Source organism: Haliotis rubra, unplaced genomic scaffold (genome assembly GCF_003918875.1).
Source record: "Haliotis rubra isolate DU_JTF1 unplaced genomic scaffold, ASM391887v1 Scf47, whole genome shotgun sequence".
Taxonomy (NCBI): Eukaryota; Metazoa; Mollusca; class Gastropoda; order Lepetellida; family Haliotidae; genus Haliotis; species Haliotis rubra.
In genome coordinates, this window is record NW_025767157.1 from 3073567 (window position 1) to 3087160 (window position 13594).

General features: G+C 39.8%; 1 protein-coding gene across 1 annotated transcript in view; it reads left to right on the forward strand.

Moving 5' to 3' along the window:
- Window positions 1–1878: 1878 nt before the first annotated feature.
- Window positions 1879–13594, forward strand: part of LOC124290574 — a 31149-nt gene continuing 19433 nt past the window's right edge. The window contains exons 1-7 of the mRNA XM_046727322.1: window positions 1879–2084; window positions 6107–6329; window positions 6754–6857; window positions 7274–7428; window positions 9341–9509; window positions 10347–10559; window positions 11078–11304. Of these exons, the coding sequence (XP_046583278.1) occupies window positions 1942–2084; window positions 6107–6329; window positions 6754–6857; window positions 7274–7428; window positions 9341–9509; window positions 10347–10559; window positions 11078–11304 (1234 nt within the window). The 5' untranslated portion in view covers window positions 1879–1941. The remainder of the gene's footprint in view (window positions 2085–6106; window positions 6330–6753; window positions 6858–7273; window positions 7429–9340; window positions 9510–10346; window positions 10560–11077; window positions 11305–13594) is intronic.

The following is a 13594-nucleotide window of genomic DNA, read 5'->3' on the forward strand; positions in this document are numbered from 1 at the left end:
AAAGTCAATAGAAATCTCATACACATGTGTGTACAACCTCATGTGAGCCCTTGACAAGGGCTGAAGCCGTGGCCTGTATGCATGCATACACAAGCACGCACGCACACAAACACGCACACACATGAGCCTACCTATATACATGTGGCAAGTTGTAAGTGTCGACCTGTTGTTACAGGTAAGGTGAACAGAGATCATATAGTATGTCAGCGAACATGTAAATGTCTAGCATCTTTGTATAGAGCAATATATGATGGTTTTCAGCAATTCCTTAGCATGATCACTGCTAACAAAGTGTTTGATAAGTATCTCATAGCTACACAATCAATGATCGCATTCACAAGCCACATCCGTGAGCTCCAAACAAGCACATAAAATATCAGATGGATGGCTATTCTTTTCTTCCTCCTTAAAATGAAGATTACATTGATATAAACATCATACGTTTTAAGAAAGGATATTACCATTAGAGTAATGCTTTACAATAATCTCACTGTTAGGAGGAATTATGGATATTTCAGAACATTACCGAAGAATACTGTACCAACTTGGAACTGGGGAGTTCACGGTCAACAGCAATTCTGACCAAATGTTGTAATTTAATTAATCTTTATAATGGGCAGGCATCCCTCCAAGGAGAAAGAACAAGAATATATCACCGCCTTCCATCACACGTCAACAAAACTATCTATGTCAAGAACGTTACGATATCGTGCATGATATAAAACATGTCTGGTAATGTCATGATTAAACGTCCCTTGATTCTGTAGGACGTACACCTGAATATTTTATTATGGCAATGTCAGTTAATCTCTGTTGTGTCTCAGGAACGAGAGTCCACAGTCTGTTTCATCTTGTTAAATGTGTAGAGATATTATCTTGTCTGTTATGCATTTACTAACTACATTGTAGACAGTTACTTCATGGAATTAGGTTTGGGTATTTTCTGCAAGCGAGACAGACCACAACCAGAAAGTTCATAAATAGATCAGTTTTATATAAAGACAATAGACACGCATACACGACACGACCTTGGCTCATCCCTTGTTTAATTGAAACAGATCAGACTTTAAATCAGCAAAGCATATACCTGACTATATAGAAGTCAAGGAGAAACGTGGTATGTTCCAGAGTTTCCCAGTAGTTCCTTGACTGTATGATTCATAAAATGGTTCGAGAGGTCAAACACGGTCAAGTGCATTCTCCTTGTCCAGAAAGGCACAACAGACTGGTGAATCGTGTTCGTTATTGCATGCAATACTTTCTACAAGTGAGAGAACTGCTGACTGAAATCGTTTCAAATGCCAAACTAGAAAAGAGGTATAAATCTTACATTTTCATTTGTCAACTTTTGAATTCTGTTCACTTTTCTCAAAACATTCAATATTTTATACTGGGCGCTTAGGTTCTTGAGCAAAACAATTATCAAAGCTACTTTCCATGCTACGCACACACAGATCTTTGAAATGTTGACCTAAAGTATTGGAAAAACTTTCTGGAAGGTTATATAATATGTTGCATACTGGACCTGTAGCTCCTACATTCTTTGCTGTAATCTTCAAACATTCACGTACATACATTTCCGATGCTTGGCGGTTTCCTCGTTACCATTGTCTTTCTTCTAAATCATTGCTCATATTAAGAAAACACGTGTGTGAACACCATGCTCAAAATTTCATCCATGCATAAACATGCATGTGCAAACTGAAAATCACGACCTTTAAGTCGGGACATGTCTTCATCTACATGTTTTGGAAGATTATATAGTTTAATCAAAGGAATATTTTGCTGACCTCTGCTGTTACTCTAATAGAACCTGTTTCCACAACCTGAATATTAAGCAGTGACAGGCTGAGGGGAAGAGGCTGTGCTACTTACTACCTGCTTGTATACATAGATGTGTCTGGTGACAGTAGGCAGGACTACTCTATCCCACAAGGCAGCATGAAGTTTGACGAAGTTCTAGCGCATCTTGGCGACTTTGGCTGGTATCAAAAGAGACTGTACTTTTTAATATGCTTACCAGCAATCATGAGTGGTTTGCAAGCCCTTTCGGTGGTGTTTCAGCTGGATATCCCAGATCACAGGTATGCATTCTTTACACGTCTGATATATTTCACAAACCCAGCGAAATCGATTAACACAAATCATTTAATGAAGACATTGATGACTTACTTTGACTCATGCTATTAATTGCAGTTTCTTGATCTAACTGCGAACCTATGTCCCATTTCAGTTGTGGAATAAAGTTAAAATCCCGTCGATGTTAACGTCCCTAAACCTGTGAATGCATATAACACCTGATGTTTCAAACACTTAATATCGAAACTATTTGATAGTGATTCATGAACGCATGCTAATGATAGAGTCAGACTTGCGCAAGGGCTCTTAGACTATTGAGTATTATCGAGACGGTTTTGTTGTTTTTATGTATTATACATAGTAAAACGGAACAATAACAACAGAAGAAGCATTTCATGTGTTAACACAGTGCAAGAGGCCTGCTACGGAACACTGTGATGACTAGATTATACTCAGAACAGAAGTGAATCACTCATGATCTGCCAAATTGGGGACAGGTTGTCAAGCCCTAGACAAGGCTGTCCCGAATGGGGGGACAGGTTGTCAAGCTGTAGGTGAAGCTGTCCCACAAGGGAACAAGCTGGCAAGCCCCAGACGAAGCTGTCCCAAATGGGGGACTAGGTTGTCAAACCCTAGATGAAGCTGTCCCAAATGGGGATAGATTGTCAAGCCCCAGATGAAGCTGTCCCACATGGGGGGACACGTTCTCAAGCCCCAGGTGAAGCTCTCCCAAATAGGAACAGGTTCTCAAGCCCCAGATGAAGTTGTCCCAGAAAGGGACAGGTTGTCAAGCCCCAGATGAAGCTGTCCCAGATGAGGACAGGTTGTCAAGCCCCAGATGTCTTTTTTCCGTCTCACCGTGGCGTTCTTTCATTGCCACAATAGAGTATTCACGTACACGCCTGTGTTGTGTACAACATCCATGTGACCTGGTTGCAATTATGCTTAATTTGACCCGACTGACAAGAGTGTCATACGGTCGTGTAACTGCGTGTCTGTCGTGTTCTGAATATTTTTTATTTGAAGATGATAGATTCAAGTACAGTTTCGATGGTCATGTTCATTTTGGGAACGAAAAACGATTTGTGTGACTGTGGAGTGTTTTCTGTATTGAGTATTAACTGATTCACTGGTTGATTTCCAAATCCAACCATTCAGTTATATATGCAGTAAGACGTCTTAACTCTCCAAAACGCTTTGCTATAGTGAGTGAGTATATCACTTCGCCGCTTTTAGCAATATCCCAACAATATCACGGCGGGGATCCCATTGTACCTACGTGGAGAATGGAGTCCGGGTCTTCATCGTGATGAGCGAACGCTTTAACCATGGGGCTACCCCAATGTTGCTGTAGGACTATGGGACAATTTGTTACAGGCACAGTTGGAGGGCAACGTACTCATGTTTCGCCATGATAAAGGCGATATAGCACTTAGAAGGCAGCCACCTCCTGGATGTCATCACATGGCTACAAAGTATGACAAGGTGCTACACGAGCATTACATATGACAACACCACGTGTTTCGTTTCACAGACAAACATTTCCCGACTAGTCTTGCAGTTTAAATTTGTATCAGGTGTCTTCCTCAACGTTATGTCAATATTTGAAATGTCGACCCCAGAGTATGATAAGTGTCGATCATCTGTCAAAACAGATTTCAAGGCAAATAGGTATGAACATACTATTTGGGATCACCGAAACTCAGTAGTGACACCAGGTGTCCGCCTAAAGAAGCTCATGTCGTCTTTGCTCACACATTCTTCACAAAAAGTTGTTGTTTGTTGTCTGACAAAGCACAGCAGTGTTTCCACGCGAAAGCGTCTGTAAACAACTGTGTATTCAGAGATGTAAAACATGCTTGTTTAACCTCGACCTTGGCGGATCTCTACGCAAACTATATTGCATAACTGTTCTGGATGTGCGTCATACAGTCTGTAGGTAGGCAGTTCCAAGTTGTGGTTGTGTTATATAGTAATGTTCTGGATTTCACATGACCTGTATAGTCGAGAGTATATATAGATTTATCTCACAAATTTAAAGACTTCTTTCTCTACAATAACAATTCATGGTACGTCATGTTGCTAGTACGTAATGGTACGTCATGGTGTTGACTGTACGAAGGGTGGTACGTCATGGTGTTGACAATACATTGGGGGTACTTCGTGGTGATAACTGTACGTGGGTGGTTATGTCGATGAAAGCACGTGGGTGGTATTTCACGTTGCTGACAGATCGTGGATGATACATCATGGTGCTGACTATACGTAGGTGGTACGTCGTGGTGCTGATTATACGTAGGTGGTACGTCATGGTTTGATTATACGTAGGTGGTACGTCATGGTGTTGACACTACGTACATGATACGTCATGATGCTGACTATATGTAGGTGGTACGTCATGGTGTTGGCTGTACGTAGGTGGTACGTCATGGTGTTGTCTGTATGCAGGTGGTACGTCATGGTGTTGACTATACGTAGGTGATACGTCATGGTGCTGACAGTGCGTACATGGTACGTCATGGTGTTGAAATTACGTGGATGGAACGTCATTGTCCGTTATAATCGTTAGGGCGAGCCAAATCTACTCATGTTTTATTTTTTTTTGGTTTTTCTTAAATACATCCGAAAAAGCTTAATTAGCAGAGAGTGTCCTGATAAGAGATACTGTGACCTGATGTCATCTTGTACACAAAGGTGTACTCATACTGTCAGATATGATGTCAGCCCACAATACCGTTTATCTTTGACTGCAGTGTCAGCAATACATTTCGTGTCTAGGTACAGCTAGTTTGCTCGAACAACTCTCAACTTCTAATAAAACATGCCTGCTCCAGCGATCTCCTACGATTTTGGCTCGGCTGGCAAGTTCTTATTGTATGTTTTCTGGCTTCTTAAACACAACCCTCAACAGTTTTCCAAATATATGACTAAGTTCTGTATAGTCTGGACCAGACAATCCAGTGTTGGACATCATCAGTCTATGCTCTCAGAACAGGGTGATATGCATCAGCAGTCCTGACCCCTCGATCTCTTGCGACAAGCATGGTTTGCTGAAGATCAGTTCTAACCCTGGTGGTTGCGGATGGGGAGTTTGGATTTCTTCTCCGAGTTGCTTTTTCTCTGCATTATTGGTGGTGGAAGTGACACTATTGGTTCTTTGTGCTGGCACTTGACCAGCATAACCGGAATGCGAAGTAAACCTTTCATCAAGATACTAACAAATATAGATCCATATTCTCACATCACAGACATTATGATGAGTTTCATGTTTCAGGCGTGAATGAAAGTAGTTCAGGTAACGCCCAAGTCCCCGGCCGTTACTCCGGGTAACATATTCTGCTCGCAGAAGCAGATCGAAATATGAAAGTTAACATATACACTTCAACATAATAGCTGCTTAATGGGAGCAGATTATGAAGATGGTGGATAGTGATCAAGTTTGTTGTTTAAACCCACATTCAGTAATATTCCAGTTGCATGGCGGTGGTCTATAAATAAGCTAGCCTGGACAACAGGGTCGAGTAACATTACAAGGCGACCTGGGACACAATGACACGCAGGAAGAATTCAGCGAACCTGACACCAGATCACGTTGTAGGATGTTTACTGTCCAGGGTCATGTTTGCCCAAGTCGTTCGTGCTCGCCGTACGCTGTTGCGTCCCTTTGGGGCCGAAGGAACCCATGATTTGGGTTTGATTCCCGGTTGGCCCTGATTATGTGTCTCTTTTTTCATACGCCAAACTGGCAGACGCACGTACTTTGGACTTCTTCTCCACGCCCAGCTGACTCCATGATGTAGCTAAACTAACACGGTGTTAATCAAACTGGTTCACTCAATTTGATATATAAGTTTATATTGAATTGATATCCATATCATATATTGAGTAATGACTGCATTATAGATAGAGCCTTTGTGTATTCATATGCATCTATTTCTTCTACAATGTTGCCGGGTAGTTTAAACAGTTTGGTAGATTCTACACCAGCTTAGGATGACAATGATTACGTCAACAAATACTTAAACAGGTGCTCCCTTGGGGTTAACGACACCTACCAGGTGCAGGATGCTCATCATTCTTACCTCATCAACATGTCCATCCCCTGGGAGACAGACAGAGACAAGCAGGTGCTCTCCTCCTGTAAAATGTACCAGTACCCTCAAAATGGCAGCCAACCAAACAACCAGACAGCTCCGTGCAGCGCTTGGGTGTTTGATCGGTCCACGTATGAATCAACGCTGATCGAGGAGGTAATGTCTTTAAAGCAAAAATATGTCTTTTGTTCGCTTGGACTTTTGTAGGTCTATTATTGAGTGAGACGTTGTTACTGAGTCTGAATGACGCAGACACACGATAAGCAGCTAAAACTTTGAAGTGGCAATTTTTTTATGAGATTATTTACTTCCGAAATCAGAACATCCCCAGATTGTTGAAAGTAAAATGGAAGAGTCCTGTTTTTTCATTACAATTTCTTGAATAGTACGTAAATATATAATCACAATCCTCGTATACTAACCTCTCCTCACAAATCATATTCTTTCCTGAGCCGGTGATGGTACTAATGTATGTGACATATTCGAAACATCTCCAGAATGAAATGCATTTATATCAACTGAGACATTAACAAGCCCGTGTGATACATATCGTGTGTATGTCTCTGTCTTGTTTCATTAGTTCAACATAGTCTGTGAAGACAGTATTCTGAGGTCACACGCAAACATGGCGACATTCGCGGGGCAGATGGCTGGAACTCTCGTTATGGGACTTTTATCAGACATGTGAGTGGTGCCATTTAACTTAGCATTAAAACGAGGATTTCGTGTACATACATGTACAGTACGTGTACAGTGCGGGTGTAAATGCCTACACATCGGGTTGTTATATCCAAGTTCACCACACAACGAACTGTTATGTACATGTAACAGGTTAGCAAATTACAAATCGGATTTCATGGTACATCGTTTGAAGCATGTTCTAAGCTATTGCAACTTAGTCAGTTGTTTGGTATTCTACATCGGACTTTATATTCTGAGTTAGCGTGAGGATGTGGATTAACTACATACAGTGATTAACAAAATCTTTATTATGTTTCAATCGAAACATGCAATTGAAACGCAGTATTTGCATTTATAAAAAAGCAGTAGTTACTATAATTTTAAGAATGCGACAAAACCACGATGTTTATATTTGTCAGGTTTGGGCGCCGACCTGTCTTCATGTTCAATGCTGTGTGTGTGGCGATCCTGAGTATCAGCACTGCGTACTCTCCTAACATCTACGTCTACATGGTTCTCCGAGCGCTGTCCAATATGACGAGGATAGCCTGTTTCACAATTTCCTTCGTTCTGGGTAAATATGTGCTATACATATCACCTCTTTCCTGTATCTAGAAAACAGAAGTGAATTTAAGAATCATGACCTATTTCAACTTTATGTGAGAAAGTTATAATTGGAGTTCAATCTATGAAAAGCCGAACATGCAAGTCAGTAATAGCAATTGCTAATATATACTACCGACAAAAAATAAGGGAACTAAGAATTTGAATGCAGCTAACGTTGAGGTGCACGTGTGAAATACCCTGGCGTTGCAGCTGAACGCAACATCCAATCACAATGAAATTCCACATGATGCATAAACAACACGTGATGCACATGCACACAGAAGCTAAACTGTATCCACCCATTGGAGAACTCACAATCACTAATGCAAGTGAGGTGAACACACCTTGAAAAATGCCTCTGAGGCAGTATCTCAATGAACAGACAAAATGGAGAATTGTGGGTATGATAGAGGGGGGAACACCACTGTGCCAAGTTGCCCGAATGTTGGGTAAATCTAAAAGTGTAATTGCACGCCTGTGGGACAAGTACCGTCAAACGGGTGGGGTTGCAATGAGACCTGGGTGTGGTAGACCAAAATCAACGACACCTAGACAGGATCTTCTCATTACATTAATGTCCCTACGCAATAGGTTCAAATCAGCACCTGCTATCAATAGGAAATTCCGTACAACTTGACGACGAATTTCATTATCAACCGTTAAGGACCGACTCTATCAAGCCCGTCTGAACGCCAGGCGGCCTTTGAAGCGTGTCACCCTCACAGCTCACCATAGGCACCAAAGATTGGTGTGGGCTGGGCAGCATCAGGGACGGGCTTTGCGCTACATCATATTCATGAGTCAAGATTTGGCCTCTGATTCACAGATGGCAGAAAACATTGTTGGCACCGTAGCGGTAAGCAGTATGCCAGAGCGGCAATTATTGACCACAGTGTCATGGTGTGGGGCGGTATTACACATGACAAGCGATCGGGTCTGGTCATCGTTAATGGACAATTGACTGGTCAGTTATATGTTGACGAAATTTTGCGTCCTGCCGTGGCTGCACTGGCTAAAATTATCTGCAGAAAAATTTTATATTCCAAGATGATAATGCCAGACCACATCGTGCCCAAGTCGTCACCGCTTATCTCCGACATTGGACTGGCCCTTTAAGTCCCCAGACATGTCCCCATTGAGCATCTGTGGGACGTTCTCGGCCGGAGGGTGTACGCCAGAGATCCCAGCCCAGCTTGGGGTAGCTCTTCAGGCGGAATGGCGGGCAATGCCACGGGCAACCATCCGGAGGTTAATCAACAGTATGCCATCAAGGTGTCGTGTATGTGTCGCCCAACATGGTGGACACACCAGATATTGAACTTCACGCCCGAAATTGATTTTGTGGACATTTAGAGCAATTACACATTCACTGTCATTTCATCAGTTCCCTTATTTTTTGTCGGTAGTATATCTCATGTGGAATCTAAACACTAGTTTTAACACCCATGTCCATGAGTCGTCGACAGCAAGTAATAGTCGGTCTCGGTTTTCTATGTAAAGAGCCAAACATAAAGACAATTATACAAAGGAAACACAGAAAATCAATAAAGACACCAGGTGGTCGCTAAAAATGTAGGCGCGTCCTCTTTCGCCAGCGGGACACGTCACCAGCACATTCTGCATGAAATGCTTAATCAATAGAATATACCTTTACTGAAAGTTAACGTTCATCGTAAGTTTGGCTATATTTAGATACTATTTGTCACGATCGAATCGGATAGTATAGACTGGTTGTTCTCTGGCATTGACGTTTTGTATTAAAGAAAATGACCTGCTCTCATTAGTACAAGACAGCAAATATATTTACCATTACTGTTTACAAAATATGTGTTAAGTCTAATCATCGAAGCTGACACATATGCTTTGTTTAATTTTTTTAGTAATGGAACTGACGGGACCTTCCAGAAGAGTGTTTGTGGGAATCATCGTGGAGATATTCTGGTGCATTGGTCTGTTTGCCTTGAGTCTTTTTGCCTACTTTGTCCGAAACTGGCAACATCTCCAGCTTATCGTTGCTTGCCCCACTGCTCTCTACATTTTGTTTTATTGGTAAGCTCTCTTATTTCGGTTGTAAGGTTGTTTCCTCTAAACGTAGATAAGGGATCGTAAAGTAAACATGACTCTCCAAGCATTATAACAAAGCTCCTATGCAAACCCTGTCAAAATGCACCTGCCGCACTATGTATGGCTATACACGTGCGGAATGTGCCATTCCAAGCTATAGACTATAGGCCTGCTGAGTGAGTGAGTGAGTGAGTTGGGTTTTACGCCGCTTTTAGAAATATTCCAGCAATATCCCTGCCCGTTGCGACCAGAAATGGACTCCACACATTGTACCCTTTGGGGAATGGAACCCGGGCCTTCAAGGTGACGAGCAAACGGTTTGACCACTGGGCTAAAACACCGCCCACATGGGCCTGATGAACACTGGTGACAGTCCGCGTTCCATAGCCAACACGTTCGATATTTCACAGTCTATGATTTGCAGACAACAGAAAAGGTACCAACAAACCAAAAATGTTGACTATGGATACAGGTCCAAACTTCTTCCCCGTTCTGGGACATGATAAGGAGACGTGTACTTCAATGGCATAGACCGACGACATAGCCCCACACCCCCACCCCCACCCCCTCTTTTCCTGAAAGTTTATTAAAAGACCATTGATACTCTCGTGGAAATGAAGTGTGCATCCCCTCTTTTTCAAAAGTGTGCAACACCCCAACCCCCATTTCTCGAAAAGCTGTATCCTCCCCTGGACGACCACGCTGACTTAGTTGAGCAAGCTCTGGATTAGGATCGTCAGTCGAAATCACCTGCGCAATTCACATCTTATCTCTACCAACCTTGTTTAACATATCTATATATACGTACTATTTCTAAAACAGGATTCTTCCTGAATCTCCAAGATGGCTGATATCACGTGGTCGCATAGAAGAAGCTCAAGTTGTTATCAAGAAAATTGCGTCCGCGAATGGCGTTGAACTTCCGGACGGGATGTTGGAGAAGTTAACAGTGGACGAGGACAAGTCCGTGAGGGTGACACAGATGTTCACAACGCCGTACCTGCTGTTCATTACACTCGTCATCTTCTACAACTGGTATGATGTAAACAACTCATCAACCTTAATAAAGCACTGTACTTTAACAGTGAGGGAAATCGCATTGACTTTAGATGGTATTCCAGTCATATATATTGTGTAAGACAATTCAGGATTAATGATTTTTGTTGATACTTAAGTAAGAAATAACCACATAATTTCATTACAATAATCTGCAAACATATTCATGATCCCTTTCTGTTGGATATGTGTGTTAATAATTTATATTTGATAAATAATACACTTTTGTAAGTTACTTATGGCAAATTTAATTTATATAAATAATTGTATTAAACGTCATATGTCGATGTTTAAGTCAAAAGGTTTAAAGGAGGACGATTCATGCTTGAGGTATTGATCAGTTCCAGTGTACTGACCTTCAATTTTACCCTGAGCAACGGACTAGGATGAGCTACTGAATAATTACATTAGTACATTCTCTGAACCTTGTTTTTGAACATTACCGAAATCCCATTCATGTTTTATCTTGAATCTTGTCTGTAATATGCCATTTTCAGGTTTGTTGTCAGTATGGTATACTACGGTCTGGGCTTGAACGTCCAGAACCTGAGCGGCGACATTTACGTCAACTTCACCATCGCCAACATCGTGGAGCTCCTGTCGTACATCATGTGTGTCAGCATGTTGGACAGACTCGGCAGGAAGTTCCTTCAGTGTGGCTGCATGCTGATTGGCGGAATTGCCTGTGTGGCTACATTGTTCCCCGTCATCTATGGAGATTCGTGTGAGTTGCGCAAATGCTGGTAACGTCGAATAAACCTCGAAAGGTTGGGTTGACCTGTAGGGCCTGCGGCTTCTAAAAGTAACCGTATGCTTGTAAAAAGTATCCGTATGCCTGTAATAAGTATCCGTATGCTTTTAATAAGTATTGTAATAAGTATCCGTATGCTTGTAATAAGTATTGTAAAAAGTATCCGTATGCTTGTAATAAGTATCCGTATGCTTGTAATACGTATTGTAATAAGTATCCGTATGCTTGTAATAAGTATTGTAATAAGTATCCGTATGCTTGTAATAAGTATTGTAATAAGTATCCGTATGCTTGTAATAAGTATCCGTATGCTTGTAATAAGTATTGTAATAAGTATCCGTATGCTTGTAATAAGTATTGTAATAAGTATCCGTATGCTTGTAATAAGTATTGTAATAAGTATCCGTATGCTTGTAATAAGTATCCGTATGCTTGTAATAAGTATCCGTATGCTTGTAATAAGTATTGTAATAAGTATCCGTATGCTTGTAATAAGTATTGTAATAAGTATCCCTATGCTTGTAATAAGTATCCGTATGCTTGTAATAAGTATTGTAATAAGTATCCGTATGCTTGTAATAGGTATTGTAATAAGTATCCGTATGCTTGTAATAAGTATCCGTATGCTTGTAATAAGTATTGTAATAAGTATCCGTATGCTTGTAATAAGTATTGTAATAAGTATCCGTATGCTTGTAATAAGTATCGTATGCTTGTAATAAGAATTGTAATAAGTATCCGTATGCTTGTAATACGTATTGTAATAAGTATCCGTATGCTTGTAATAAGTATCCGTATGCTTGTAATAAGTATTGTAATAAGTATCCGTATGCTTGTAATAATTATTGTAATAAGTATCCGTATGCTTGTAATAAGTATCCGTATGCTTGTAATAAGTATTGTAATAAGTATCCGTATGCTTGTAATAAGAATTGTAATAAGTATCCGTATGCTTGTAATAAGTATTGTAATAAGTATCCGTATGCTTGTAATGTAATAAGTATCCGTATGCTTGTAATAAGTATTGTAATAAGTATCCGTATGCTTGTAATAAGTATCCGTATGCTTGTAATAAGTATTGTAATAAGTATCCGTATGCTTGTAATAGGTATCCGTATGCTTGTAATAAGTATTGTAATAAGTATCCGTATGCTTGTAATAAGTATCCGTATGCTTGTAATAAGTATTGTAATAAGTATGCTTGTAATAAGTATTGTAATAAGTATCCGTATGCTTGTAATAAGTATTGTAATAAGTATCCGTATGCTTGTAATAAGTATCCGTATGCTTGTAATAAGAATTGTAATAAGTATCCGTATGCTTGTAATAAGTATCCGTATGCTTGTAATAAGTATTGTAATAAGTATCCGTATGCTTGTAATAAGTATCCGTATGCTTGTAATAAGAATTGTAATAAGTATCCGTATGCTTGTAATAAGTATTGTAATAAGTATCCGTATGCTTGTAATAAGTATTGTAATAAGTATCCGTATGCTTGTAATAAGTATCCGTATATGCTTGTAATAAGTATCCGTATGCTAATAGTATCCGTATGCTTGTAATAAGTATCCATATGCTTGTAATAAGTATTGTAATAAGTATCCGTATGCTTGTAATAAGTATTGTAATAAGTATCCGTATGCTTGTAATAAGTAAATAAGTATCCGTATGCTTGTAATAAGTATTGTAATAAGTATCCGTATATGCTTGTAATAAGTATTGTAATAAGTATCCGTATGCTTGTAATAAGTAAGTATTGTAATAAGTATCCGTATGCTTGTAATAAGTATTGTAATAAATAAGTATCCGTATGCTTGTAATAAGAATTGTAATAAGTATCCGTATGCTTGTAATAAGTATGTAATAAGTATCCGTATGTAATAAGTATTGTAATAAGTATCCGTATGCTTGTAATAAGTATTGTAATAAGTATCCGTATGCTTGTAATAATCCGTATGTAATAGAGTATCCGTTGTAATAAGTATTGTAATAAGTATCCGTATGCTTGTATAAGTATTGTAATAAGTATTGCTAATAAGTATCCGTATGCTTGTAATAAGTTGTAATAAGTATCCGTATGCTTGTAATAAGTATTGTAATAAGTATCCGTGTAATGTAATCTTGTATTGTAATAAGTATCCGTATGCTTGTAATAAGTATTGTAATAAGTATCCGTAATAAGCTTGTAATAAGTATCCGTGTAATAAGTAATCCGTATGCTTGTAATAAGTATTGTAATAAGTATCCGTATGCTTGTAATAAG